The sequence below is a fragment of the Lepus europaeus genome, chromosome 4, assembly GCF_033115175.1.
Source record: "Lepus europaeus isolate LE1 chromosome 4, mLepTim1.pri, whole genome shotgun sequence".
NCBI classification, from domain to species: Eukaryota; Metazoa; Chordata; class Mammalia; order Lagomorpha; family Leporidae; genus Lepus; species Lepus europaeus.
Window position 1 is genome coordinate 161397867 of NC_084830.1, and position 13827 is coordinate 161411693.

The window sequence follows — 13827 nt, forward strand, 5'->3', positions numbered from 1 at the left end:
CAGGGGAGGGTTTAAGAGCAGAGCCGCTGAGTGAAAGCGCGAGTGTGAGTGACCAGCAAAGATCCTGGAGGACACTCGAGATCCGTGAGAAAGTGAACCGTCAGAGTGCCGGGTGTGCACTGCAAAGCTGAAGCTCGTATTTGATTTCTGTTGCCGGTTCCAAAGAGTAATGGGTTAGGAGAGCTGAAGATAAGGAATTAAGGTGCTCCAAAATTGACAAGACGAAAGTGTGCAAGTTAGTGACTCCTGCAATACCCCGAGGGCACCTGCCGCGGCCAGTCCTGTGGGAGTCCAGGGTTTCTCAGTCGGAATCATCCCCTGGGAACCCACACTTGGATTTCCTCCTCCACGTGTTTCCTCTCTTTTCAACCTGGTGTAACTCGCGGCGCTCCCCAGGCGCGCGAGGCGGGACCCACGACACGCAAATGTGTCCTCGGTGTGCGTGACCCCAGAGGCGCAGGCCCCGGACCCCCGCCCGCGGCCGCCAGCCGTCAGTGGCAAGGTGAGAGTCCCCCACCGGATACACCGCTAGGCTACAGCCAGCGGCTCCGGGGGGCTGGCTCTCCACCGTCTCACCCTGGAGAGACCCCAGCCGCCTCTGCAAACGCGGCCGACTTCCCGGCTCTGCCTCGCTCCACGCAGCCCCAGGGACCCCAGCCAAGCTTCCAGGCGACCGAGCAGCCGCACCCAGCCCCCGCCGGATTGCCGACCCCCAGCGAGTCCTCAGCGGCGCTTGGCAGGAAGGGGTCCGCTCGTGCCCCGGGCCGTCCTCCCCAGTCCTCCCTCCGCGGCCCTTTCTGTCCACGCCTGGGCAGGGGGCCGCCTGCGGGGAGGCCGCGCGGGGCGCGCGCTGCGGTGGGCAGGCAGACCGCGCGGTTGAGGAGGGGGCGAGGTGCCCGAGCCCCGCCGCGGGCGCAGGGCCGCGGGACACAGCGAGGCCTTGGCAGGGGCCGCAGCGGGCGGGAGCCCCGGGCTGTGCGCGTGGGGGCCTGGTCGGCACGCCCTCCCCGCCTCCGCCGCCTTTCCCGGGTGGCTCCCACTCGCTCCACCCCCCGAGGGCCGATGGTTCAGTCCCGAGGCTTAAAAACGGCCCGGGAGGACGCCCTCGGCGGAGTCGGTGCGGGTTGGCGAGCGCCGCGCTGCCTGCGGTGGGCCAGGGAGTAGTTGGTGCGTGCGCGCTGCGCCTCTGTGTGCCGGTGCGCGCCTGGGCCCCCAGCCCGCAGCCGCAGCGAGACGCGCGCCTGGGCCCCCCGCGATGGAGCCGACCGAGGTGCTGAAGCCACGGAGCCTGGCGGACCTGATCCGCATCCTGCACCAGCTCTTCGCCGGCGACGAGGTCCATGTGGAGGAGGTGCAGGCCGTCCTGGAGGCCTACGAGAGCGACCCCGCCGAGTGGGCGCTCTACGCCAAGTTCGACCAGTACAGGTGAGCGCGCCGCCCCGGCCGGCCGGGCCTGGGGTCCGCCGAGCGGGGCGCGGGGCCGAGCTCGCGCAAGGTGGACGCTGGTGGAGACCGAGGCGGCCCGGCGCGCGGCAGGCCCGCGCTCCGTGGACGCCCGCGGCTGTGCCTCCGGCCCCTGCCACTGCGCCCTGGCTGCGCTCGCCCACGCGCCTTCGTGACCGCCGTCCTGCCCCGTGCCCGGTTGGTCAAATCAGCCGCCGGGTTTCAGATTGAATGCGGCGTTCCCAGCGAGCCGCCGCCTCATCCCGTGGTGCAGGCTGGAGGCGAGAAGCGGGGTCCCGGCCGCCCTGGGGCACGGGCGGAGCTGCGTGTCCGCGGGGCAGCAGCTCCTGCCGGGGAGGGGAGGGAGAGGGCAGAGGGAGGAAAACAAGCCCAGAGTCCGGTTTGTTTTTCTTGGAGGCGGTTTTCGTGAGTGCTGTCCTCGGCCTTACTCTGGGTTGGAGGACTTGCATTGGGAAAAGTGAGTCCCACTTAGGAGCAGGCAGCTTCGAGCAGTTCCCTGGGCCCCGGCCGGCCCGGTTCCTGGCGGTCCAGCTGTGGCTGGGAGTGACGTTGCTACAGTGTCCACGCTCTCAAGTGCTGCCCGTGTTCTCTCCAGGTGAACAAGGGCTTGCGGGGGCCAGCACCCTCCTCAGAAAGGTGCCATCGTGCCCCGGTCACCAGCGGAGGGTGGTAGGCAGGCAGCAGGCTGCACGACCCACACAGACTGCCTCTGTGGGAGCTCAGGATGGCAGGGCAGTTCCAGCTAACCCCGGACACGCCGCGCTGTAGCAGGTGGATAGCGCGGCAGAGGGACTTTGAAAAGCCCGTGGAAAAACGGAATTAAAGGAAGTTTACTTGGGTGCAGAAAAAGCCTGAGCTCACAGGCGGGCGTTGGGCGTGCCGCGTGGGAGGCCCATGTCCCCCAGCCACCAGAGTGCTTGCGTTTCACTCTGGCTCCTGGACGCAGCTTCCTGCTGGAGCAGACCCTGCAGGGTGGCCAGAGGATCAGCGGGGTGGGGTCCTGCCATCTGGGTTGTTCCTGGCAGCTGGCCTGGCCCAGCCCTGGCACTTGCAGGCATTCCGAGACTGAACCAGCAGCCTACCCTCTCCACCCTCTCACTTAAATAAAGAAAGGCTTAAAGATGTCTGGAAATCAACGTGTGGTTTGATCATAATAGGCATTTTTACCGTGAACATTTTGCAGATCTCTTGTGTATCTGACTAGCTTATTGTTGTCCAAGCGTTATTGACTAACCAGACTGGCTTGTACCAGCTCTTAATTTTTGGAACAAGGTCACTTCCAGGGACCTTGAGTTATTTTTTTTTTCTTTGCAAGTGGGTTTTTCAAATATTTATTTTATTTATCTGAAAGGTAGGATTAGAGAGAGGGAGAGACCTTCCATGCGCTGGTTCATGCCCCACATGGCTGTAACAGCTGGGGCTGGCCAGGTCGAAGGCAGGCCATCTGGGTCTCCCACGTGGGCAGCAGGGCTCCAAGCACTTGGGCCTTCTTCTGCGGCTTTCCCAAATGCATTTGCAGGGAGCTGGATTGGAAGTGGAGCAGCCAGGACTCAAAGCAAACCAGTGCTCATATGGGGTGCCATAGAGCCATGGCTTAACCGGCTGTGCCATAGCGCTGGCCCCTTGTGTATCTTGATTGTCAAGCTCTGAACTGCAGCTGATGGGGTTGCCGCTCGTGCAGATGCGGGGTGGGGTCCTGAGCAGGCTGTGTCGGAGGAGAGGGCCCAGGGGAATGCGCTGTCTCTAGGACTCTGCACTGAATGGACACCCAACACTGGAGGGATTCTCATCCTTGCCTCTGCCGGGACCAGTGCAGAAGAACCAAGGCAGAAGTTGTCCCAGTATGGGCCAGACAGTAAATCCTCCGCACCAAGCGCCCGGAAGCAGGAGAGGTGACCCTTAAGACTGGTGGAGGCATCCCGGATTGCTATGGATTTTAATGCTGTGTGCACAGCCCCTGGCCAGGTTGTAACAAGCTGCAAAATCAGGAAGAAAGCAGCTCCCTGCAGGATCCTGCTCTGCAGGTGCCCCGGGGAGGGAGGAAAGGGCGAGGACAGGCAGGACCGGAGTAAGGAGATGGCCCAGTGGACAAACCCACGGAAAGTACCAAGAGTCAGGATTCCTCCCAAACCAAAGTGTGGATCAGCGTCAGAATTGGCCAGCCTTGTTACTGAGGTCATGGCAAGAGGACCCTTGGACCGGTAAAAACCCAGGTTGGCTTTTTAACCTGGTAATGTGGTGGTGACAGCTGTTTGGGTTCGGGATTAATTTTCTCCGCAGTGGTTGGTGGCTCCTGGTCGTGGCAGCTTTAGAGTTCCCTGCCCGCCTCCCACGGACTCCTTTGTCCTGGCCGACCCCCACGTTATTTGTGCCGGACTTTTCAATAGGAGTGCTTTTGAATGTGGTTTGTGTCCCAGCTTTACCAGAACTAAGAAGAGTTGTAGAGCAGCTATTTAATGAAACCTTGTTTCTCAAGTCCTGGTGTAGCTGCAGGGAGGGAGGCACGGAAACAATAGCAGCATTCTTGCCTGGAGCAGTGTGCACTTTGCAAATACCTTCTGTGAGAAACTTGGTCTTTTTTATCAGCTTGACGCTCTGGGGTGGAGAGACCTGGAATTCGCTTCTATTTCCCCTGTTCTGTTTCTTGTGTCGTCCACGGAAGCTACCCAGCTTCCTCTTAAGCGTGCTGATTCTGCGTGCAGGAATGTCCAGCAGGCACTGTGAAAACGGCTCCGCTAGCGAGAACCTGCAGTCAGAGGAGCTCAGTAGCTCATGAACGCCGCTCTCTGGCTCGTCTCTTTTTCCGGGGCTCGTGTCAGCATTCGGATTCCACCTTCGGAATGCGTTCTTTCTTTTAGATATACCCGAAATCTTGTGGATCAAGGAAATGGGAAATTTAACCTGATGATTCTGTGCTGGGGTGAAGGACACGGCAGGTAAGACCACCGTTCTGTCACGTGAAGCCTGTGGCAGGTGAGACCACCGTTCTGTCACGTGAAGCCTGTGGCAGGTGAGACCACCATTCTGTCACGTGAAGCCCGTGGCAGGTGAGACCACTGTTCTCTTAGGAGCTTCCTCAGGCACCTGGCCCTGAACAGGCAAAGCACACCCCGTGCCAGGCCAGCCATGAATCCTGCAGAGACTAATCTCATAACTATTTGTGCACAGGCTCCCCTAATCCTAACAAGAATTCTCATGAGTATTAACCTGAGACATTCAGGCACACACCATGGATATTAAAACCAGTTCCCGGGGCAGGTGTTTAGCCTCGTGGTTAAGAATAAACCAAAGGGAAAACCATTAAATGGTCAGAGATCTCAGTGTGCCATTATTATAGACCATTATCTTTCTGCTTTTTAAACGTTCTCGAATGTTCTCTTCAAAATCAAGTTCTAGCCCCACTTACTGGATCTGTTAAAAGCTGGGTGGAGATCAAAGGCGGCAGGTGTGTGTTTTGTTCTCCAGTTACTATGACAACAAGGGTACAGAAAACTGAAGTGCATCCCTTTGGTGCGTTTGGTGTGGATGACACGTTATTGTGTTAGTTTGCCCTGAGCAGCGACGTTGAAAACTCCAGCTGAAGTGGGTTTGGGCCTGGGAGCTGTCCTGTTGACCGCGAGTGGGGTCAGCCGTGGCATCGGACCGTGCCCTGAGTCACTGTCCTTTGTGCCCATGCAGCAGCATCCATGACCACACCGACTCCCACTGCTTTCTCAAGATGCTGCAGGGAAATCTCAAGGAGACGCTGTTTGCCTGGCCTGACAAAAAGTCTAACGAGATGACCAAGAAGTCGGAAAGAACCTTGAGGGAGAACCAGTGTGCCTACATCAACGGTAACCTTCTCTCTTCTTGGGGGCAAGCAGCAGCACCATGCTCTCGTCTCAAATGCTGGTTGCTTCCATGTCTGCAGTGGAACCTGGATCATGGAGTCATGATTGAAAATTCTCGGGAAATGCCCTAGCCGCAGTGGGTTTTGTGTGCTAAAGCTTTGCCTGTGGGTCGGAATTGCTTATTAAAAACATGTGCCTGCAGGGCGTGTGTCTGAAAAGTCACCTACCTGCCAAGGTTTAGGACCATTAGAACTGAGTGTGAATGTACGTGTGTCTGTCCACAAGAGGGTTAGGATCAAGTTGCAAGTATTCGCCTTCGGGTGTAAGGACTGTAACGGAGTGTTCTGGAAGTGATTAAGTTCTGAGCCGGTCCCTGTTTTTCCAGCTTGCATACAGTACCCCTACAGGAATGTTCTCCAGGGGAGCGGAGGGAGGCGCAGGATCGGGCAGTGATGTATGGCTCTCTGACCAAGAACTCCTTCTTTTCCCTAAATGGGTTATCCGACAGCCAAATGCTTTTCAGGCAGTGATTAACTTCTCTATTCCTCAGAGGGGGAGTAACTTTCCAAAAAGCTCATTAAAACTTACATGAGTTCTTTTTTTTTATTCCCATTTCCACATGAGGCTGCCTGCCAACGTGTAGGAAGACTAAGTGACTTGTCCAAGATGCATCAGCTTTCAAGTGCGCATTGGACTTGAACCCGCGCCACTTGATTTCTCAGCCCAGGCTCTCACTCAGGATGCTCTCCGAGTTACATAAGAGAACGTACTCGAGGGATTTTTCTGGCGAAGCCAGTTCTTTCTTCCTATTCTCCAGTCCATTCTTGGCCTTGATACGTGGCCTGAATTTGTTCGATGCATCGTTGCTTGAGGATTGCAAGGAGTTGATAAGGGTCAGATTGTAAGTGAAGGTTTTTTCCCCATTCACATAGCCCAGAGCTGTTAATTTTCTGTGTAGCAAAAAACGGATTCATTTACTCAGCCATTTGAGGGTTGCTATATATAAGTTACCCCGGATTTCCGAGAACGGGTCCGTCCCCTGTGTGGTTCACGGAGAAGCCAGAAGCCTTTCAGAATAATAGCTTTCAGCTGCCTGGGAGTCGGTGCCGTGGATTAGACATTTCTGAGGGTGTGCAGTCCGCATGGGAGCCACACAGAGGGGCGGCAGCAGCCCCAGCTGCAGTGGGGTTGTCCTTATTGCTTTCCCGCAGGAGTTGCGCCTTCTGGCTTTTGTGTGAAGCTGTGCTGTCAGTGAGAATGTTTGGTGGGTTTGCTAAGTGCTTCTGTGGACCACCATGCGACTCACCCGCGCGTTTTGGACCTCTGGTTGTCACAGATTCAGGAGTAGGCGTGGCTGTGGGGAGTGAACGGGGAAGGGTGTTTCACGGTGAGTGAAGCACACAGTCTGTCTGGGAGGAGGGAAGCCGGGACTTAGAGGGGCTAAGCGATCCTGGGACCCGGGCCTCCGAGATCACCTTGAACTAGATGCATGCTGTGGCACGTCTCGCCCCTTTGGCAGCAGTGCAGGCTGGAGGAGAGGGGAGAATCAGGACAAGGAGACCACGTCTAATGTAACAGGCAAGAGGTCCCAACTGAGCCCCGGATATCAGCCGGAGAGCCCCGATACTACTGTGGCCGAGGGTTACCATGAACGTACAGGGAGAGGAGGCAAAGACAGGAACGGCAGAGCGACAGTGATGCCGGGGTGATTGACAGCGGGAGGTCTGTGAACTTCAGGGACTTCCCTGAACCAGGGCGACTTGGTTTTGCAGGGTCTCCCAGCATGCACTGTGATTACAGAAACAATGTGTCCAAAGGCAGGCAGTGCTCAGAGCCGGTGAACCTGTGTGTGGAATGGTGTTTGGGCTGGCGTCCGCACAGCAGGGAAGATATGGCTGGAGATGCTTGTGTGCTTGTTGAGTGCCTTGGTGTGAGCACCGGCTCTCTGGGAGGCAGCAGGTGGCAGCTCAAAGACTTGGGCCCCTGCCGTCCACATGGGAGGCCCAGACCGATCTCCTGGCTTCAGCCTTGCCGAGCCCCAGATGTTGTGGGCATCTGAGGTGTGAACCAGCAGATGGGGTCTGTGTGTGTGTATTTCTTCTCTGTGTGTATGTGTCTGCCTTTCTAATAAGATGGATCAAAATTTTAAAACACACAATGGTGTTTAACACACAATGGTGCTTAACACACAATGGTGCTTGAAGGCAGTATGTTACAAAAGCAGTAGGCTGTAGGATCAAAGAGATAGAGGGTCTGAGAATTAGGTGCCATTTCAAGAATAAGGAGAACTGGGGATGCCAGAGGCTGTGGCTGGTTCCCGGGCAGCCTGACTGGTCCCCCGAGGCAGGCGTGGCACCCACGTCACTGGCTTCTGGCCTCCTTGTCTGTAACGCGCCCCTGGGCGCCCGAATGCCTTGTGTGATCAGCTCCTCTGCCCCCTCCCAGCTGCGAAGTGTCATGTTGGTGTTTGATTTTGAGATGCGAGTGTTTTGCCACAGGACATGGGTGGATTCTAGGCCAAGGCTTGGCTGTCACGGTGGGCTTCTTGGTTGTCCCAGACGGTGGCCCCGCTCTCTGCTGCCCTTGGATCCCCTGCTTCCCGGCCCCCTGTGTTGTCCTCCATTCACACTCCTGTCAGAAAGGATCCATGCGGGTGGAAGTGTAAGACCCCAGTAGTAAAATCTTTGTGCACCCCTTATCTTGTCTTAGTGGCCTGCGCTCTCGTCTGAAGCCTCATGCCGTTCCGATTCCTGAATCTTTCTATGAAACCAGTTTTTTCCTTTCTAGGAATGTTCGGGGTCTGTCCTCAGGGTTCTGAAATTTGGCGGTGATGAGTCTGGTTGGACTCACTCATGGTGCTGGGTTGTGGGTGGGACTCTCTGGCCCGTAGTTTGAGAAAATACTGTTCTTTCCGAGAGCTGTGGGGTTTCTGTTTCTGCAGCTCCTGTTCAGACACGGAGCCTCCTCAGTGGGCCCTGTTCTTTCCTTTCCTTTCCTTCCCTTGGGTTTTTCTGCCAAGGCTTCTACTCAGGGTTTTCTTTCCAGGAGCTCAGTTTGTTTCCAGTTCCTTTTGTGGCATTTTTTCCCGTCTCCCTTAGGACATTAGCGATGGGTGTTTTGTGTGTGTGCGTGTGTGTGCACTGAATAGTAGGGGAGCTTTCACCTGTTTTATTTAGGTTTTCATTTTTCGAATTCCAACCAGAAGCTACATACAATTGGAAACTGATAAGCATTAGTTGTACTCCAGAGGAGCAGGATCATTCAGATTTACTCCAATACAAATATGTAACCCTTAAGCAAAAGCCTTTCTACATGTAAAAGGAAAACAAAACTATACAGTTGTCTTTCCTTATGTTCACTGCACACAATGAGTTCTGCTTTTAGAACTTCGACACTCAGTGGTTATTTTCTACAATTTAAGATCTCCACTTTTATAACTCCTTTAACTCTAAAAACAGCGATGGGCCTTTTTGTGTCTGACCTTGAGTGGTCTCTCTGTCTCAGCTGCTTTTTTCAGAGGGCTCTGTCTTTTGTACAAGAGCCATCCTCAAATGTCTTGTGGCCTTGGCTGTGAGCTAATGTTTGAAAGCAGGGACAAAAAAAGTTAATTGGTAGCTCTGTGCAGGGAGTGAGGCTTGTGGGTGGACTTCAGTGTCCAGTCGTCTGGCAGGGCCTCTTCCTGGAGGACCTCCTGAGGGTGGTGTCCGTAGACCTTTCTCTTGAGCAGATCTAATGGCCTGACGGCTGCCTCCCAGCTCCCACCTGAAGAGTGGACTCCCAGCAGGCAGCTGGGTGCTGGCTAAAGCAGAGATCCGTCCCTGCCGTCCACCAGATTTGCTGAGGTCGCCTGTGTTTGAGTGGACGCCCTCTGGCTGTGAGGTCGTCTCTTATCTGCTTTCTGGAGAGCAGATCTCCCTCTTCTCCTGGGGGGAGAGGAGAAGGGATGAGAGGAAGGGATTTGTGACAGCTTCGTCAGTGGGCTCTTGAGGAGTGGTTGTATAAAAGCACTGAGCAGCCCCACTTCTCCCCTGCTTCTGGGAAGAAGTCAGGCTGTGTCTTGGCTTCCCCACGGATAGCCTAGCATTGAGCGTGAGCTTCTGCACGGCCATCCATCGGCTTGCAAGCCTCCCATTTTTACATTAATGTTCTCTCTCTCTCTCTTTTTTTTTTTTTTTTGACAGGCAGAGTGGATAGTGAGAGAGAGAGGGACAGAGAGAAAGGTCTTTTTGCCGTTGGTTCACCCTCCAATGGCCACTGCGGCCAGCGCATAGCGCTGATCCGAAGGCAGGAGCCAGGTGCTTCTCCTGGTCTCCCACGTGGGTGCAGGGCCCAAGCACTTGGGCCATCCTCCACTGCCTTCCCAGGCCATAGCAGAGAGCTGGCCTGGAAGAGGGGCAACCGGGACAGAATCCGGCGCCCCGACCGGGACTAGAACCCGGTGTGCCCGTGCCGCAAGGCGGAGGATTAGCCTGTTAAGCCACAGTGCCGGCCGTTAATGTTCTCTTTTCCCATTTCCTTGTCGGTGTGTGCTGATGCCTCTTTATGTTAGGACAGCGGGAGCGGCTTTCAGGCAGGAGCCGAGGCGAAGGCACGTGCGCCTGCTGGCTTGACCCGGGAGTTTCATTCTAATCTCTGTCCGTTCCGTGTGCATGGAGGTTGACCACCGATCTTAGTGATGAGGAAGGCTTTGGCCGGCGGCTGGCGTCTCAGCCCCGTCTCCCATTCTTCCTTCTCGGTCCTTGTCCAGATTCCATCGGCCTGCACCGCGTGGAGAATGTTAGCCACACGGAGCCAGCTGTGAGCCTGCACTTGTACAGCCCGCCGTTCGACTCGTGCCATGCCTTTGATCAGAGGACAGGACATAAGAACAAGGTCACCATGACGTTCCACAGCAAATTTGGAATCAAGACTCCATTTGTAAGTAGCGAGTCTCTCTGTGGGTCGGCGACGCTGGAGGCATTGCTTCTGTTGTCCGAAACGTCACTTGAACGTGTGAAATGTTGAGTGTTCTTGAAGAATGAGGTGAACCACAGCCTGGGGGAGAGACTCAGTAGATATTAAACATTTCTTAAACTTTGGAGACTGTGTTTTCGATTTGTAAAGAAAACCATTTAACTTGATGCCAAGAAGTGTTTACTAAGAATCTTAGTAGTGTCTGCTCGTTCCGAAAGAAAACACCTGCCCTTGGCTTCCATGAGCGTGAAGTGCCCCGGCCCGGTGTTTGAGCCGCCCCTGCCGCTCGGACGCGTGTCGCAGGTCCGGTTGGCTGGCACAGCACGCATAAGGGGCAGTTCGCCTCTGCCGAGTGAGGCGCTGTAACCTTACCTGTGGGTTTTGATTGGCCCACTTGCTTTTCCTTTGGGGGGGGGGGGGGTACTGTTTACACCACAGATGAACCAGCACTGCTAACGTGTTCCTTTTCAAGGAACAGGCCTTTGTACCTAAAGATGCTAAGGCACCTGCCGCTGACACGTGCGGCAGTCTCCCACGCTGGTGAAGTAAACTGGCCTTTCTGTGGTCATTGGCGTGTCCTGAGACAGTGCACGGGAACAGAGACCGCAGGCAGTCCTCGCGAATCTCACGGACACACAGCCCTACAGAGAAGCCAGGGCAGGGGCCTGTCCGTCTGTGTCGTCCACGTTCCTGGTGCCGAGAGATTGGCATCGCAGGAGCTGGGAGAGCAGGACTTCTGAGGACAGGCTCGTGTGTGTCCCAGGGAGAGTGACACAGTCTCCCTCTCGCGCAGGTGACTGCAGGTTCGCTGGAGAACAACTAAGGAGCAGCACGCCCACTGCGGGGGTACGAGGTCCCCTGGACGCGGTCTGCGGGCAAGCCTCCCTCCGCCGCTGTTGGGGACACACTCAAGGAAGCCAACGCGTCTGTCTCCTGGAAGGCAGGTGCTAATTCTACAGCATTACGTCAGCAAGCAGCGTCTGAGCTACCGGAAATCTCACAGAAGACAAATAAGTCTTGTGATTCAAAGGCCAAATCAAATGCTCTCCCATTTCTATCTCTGAACCCATTGAAAGCAAGCGGAGTTCCCGTTAGGGGTTTTCTTAAATAGCTTTTGGAAACACTTTGGTCTCTGCACTGTAAGTAGCAATAAGTAAAAAAAAAAAAAAAAAAAAAAAAAAAAAAAAAAAAAAAAAAAACCAGACATGAGATGCCTGCTCTGTTATTTGGGGGCTCAGTGTAGATGGACTTTGTATGTTCTTAAGAGTTGAAGAGAAATTTCTGCATCTGGGGATTTTATCTTTTCAACCTCATTTTGCAAATTCCTTTTCTATGGGTGACAGGCACATGGCCATTTGTTACTGAAATGAAGGGCAAAGGATTAAACCCAAACCCGTAATGAAGCCAAAACAGGAACTTGTGTCTCTTATGTCCATGGTCATAGTCAAAGATTTTGTACTGCTTCCAAAGGAGCCAAACGATTTTAATAAAACTGGATTTGAGCACAGTTTGAAGTTGTCTTTTTACCTTGATCAAAAACTTCCTCTACATCAGTTGAGATTACTCCTTGGACTACAGCAACAGACATGTTTGTGACTGAGACTGTGAGAGGTCCAAAACCCACTTAGCTCTGGGGGCTTCTGGTGTGTTCTCCAGTTAGCCAGAGGTGGCACACAGAGGGCCTTGCCTCTGGTGTGGCTCCTGTGTGTGATTAGTGTTGCCTAAAAACATGGTGTGTGTGTGTCTCTGTGTGTATGTATGTGGTTGTGTTATGTGTGTGTGTTTGTGGATATGTGTGTGTGTATATCTGTGTATATGCATTTGTGTTGTGTGTGTGTATGTATGTGTTTGTGTGTATGCATGTGTTTGTGGGTATGTGTGTATTTGTGGTATGTGTGTATGCGTGTGTTTGTGGTTATATGTGTGTGTGAGTATGCATGTGTTTGTAGGTATGTGTGTGTGTGTATTTGTGGTGTGTGTGTGTTTGTGTATGCATGTGTCTGTGGGTATGTGTGTGTTTGTGGTGTGTGTATGTGTATGCATGTGTTTGTGGGTATGTGTGTATTTGTGGTGGGTATGTGTGTGTATGCATGTGTTTGTGGGTGTGTGTGTGTGTGTGTTTGTACTGTGTATGTGTATGCGTGTGTTTGTGGTTATATGTGTGTGTGAGTATGCATGTGTTTGTAGGTATGTGTGTGTGTGTATTTGTGGTGTGTGTGTGTTTGTGTATGCATGTGTCTGTGGGTATGTGTGTGTTTGTGGTGTGTGTATGTGTATGCATGTGTTTGTGGGTATGTGTGTATTTGTGGTGGGTATGTGTGTGTATGCATGTGTTTGTGGGTGTGTGTGTGTGTGTTTGTACTGTGTATGTGTATGCATGCGTTTGTGGGTATGTGTGTGTGTGTATTTGTGGTATGTGTATGTTTGTGTATGCATGTGTTTGTGGGTATGTGTGTGTTTGTGGTGTTTGTGTGTGTATGCATGTGTCTGTGGGTGTGTGTGTGTTTGTGTGTGTGTGCGTGTGGCTGAAGGGCAGCAGCCTGACAGTTCCTCTGTGCGGAAATCCACCTGTCACTGCTGCCCACTGTCTTGGGTTAGGTTGGCCGCCTTTTCTGGGCTTTGTGACCCGGGCCCTCCCTCCCTGGCTCTGTCCTCAGAGCCGGCAGGTGCCGCTTTCCTCCTCCCACATCTCCTGGTTCTGCTCTGTGCCTCCACTTCCCCTTCCTGCTTGGAGGCACTCGGAATTTAGTGGCGTCTCTCAGGCTCAGACACGGCCGTGGCCCGTGGCCACGTCTGTGAAGTCTGCTGCATCGGGTGAGAGAGTCCTAGGGTGAGTGAGCGAGGATGCGGCTGCCTGTCGCTGTCTTTCTCGTCCCCAGGGAGCCTTGTCCATCACACACGCAGGACAGACTCACCCTCCTGGCGTCCCCAGTCTTATCCCTTCACAGTATCAGCCCAAATCCCAAACCTGAGCCCAGATCTCGCCGTCTGCATTGGCTGTGCGGCACGTTCACCGCTGAGCAGCGTTAAGAAACTTGCTGGAAGTCGTAGAGTCGGAGCCAGCGTGGGACCTTCGGCAACCTGACGGGAACACTCACTCCCTTTGCATCCAAGGCGTTCAGGAAGCCTGGCCTTTGTTGTGTAACCCATTATTTTAAGGCATAATTACGACATTCTCTTATTCATATGGCATCCTTAAATGTGTAATAAGTAGCACCTTTAACACACAAAGGAGGTAATATCCTATGCACAATGCTTGTGCCAAAATGTAAGTCTGAGGATTCCGGTGCCTGGGACTCAGCCCAGACGGCCCCTCCCCGCCAGCAGCTGTGCTCCTCCCACCTGTGCCGAGTCCCACACAGGGCAGCCCCTGTGGAGAGGCAGTGGTCTCAGCAGCCCACGTGGAGAGGCAGTGGCTGTGGCAGGGGCTCCAGTGGGTCACGCTGGACTCCCGTGGAGGGGCGGGAGGGCAAAGTGGGGAAGGCCTGAGAGTCGGGGAGGAAGGGGAGTGAGCCCCCATGTGCGAGAAGTGTGTGATTGGGCACAGCTACCCCATAGTACTGACTCCCGCATTGCAAAT

At 54.5% G+C, this 13827-nt stretch overlaps 1 protein-coding gene across 1 annotated transcript; it reads left to right on the plus strand.

The window, feature by feature from the left end:
* Positions 1 to 1108: 1108 nt before the first annotated feature.
* Positions 1109 to 11754, plus strand: CDO1 (cysteine dioxygenase type 1). The gene is made up of 5 exons (XM_062189291.1): positions 1109 to 1425; positions 4323 to 4400; positions 5143 to 5297; positions 10042 to 10211; positions 11041 to 11754. The coding sequence occupies exons 1-5, from the start codon at positions 1256 to 1258 to the stop codon at positions 11068 to 11070; spliced, it is 603 nt and encodes a 200-aa protein (XP_062045275.1). The 5' UTR covers positions 1109 to 1255; the 3' UTR covers positions 11071 to 11754.
* Positions 11755 to 13827: the final 2073 nt, after the last annotated feature.

Coding starts and splice junctions, on each gene's coding strand:
- CDO1 (XM_062189291.1), top strand. CDS start 1,256: ATGGAGCCGACCGAGGTGCTGAAGCCACGGAGCCTGGCGGACCTGATC. Junction 1,426..4,322: donor GCCAAGTTCGACCAGTACAG/GTGAGCGCGCCG, acceptor TCTTTCTTTTAG/ATATACCCGAAATCTTGTGG. Junction 4,401..5,142: donor TGGGGTGAAGGACACGGCAG/GTAAGACCACCG, acceptor GTGCCCATGCAG/CAGCATCCATGACCACACCG.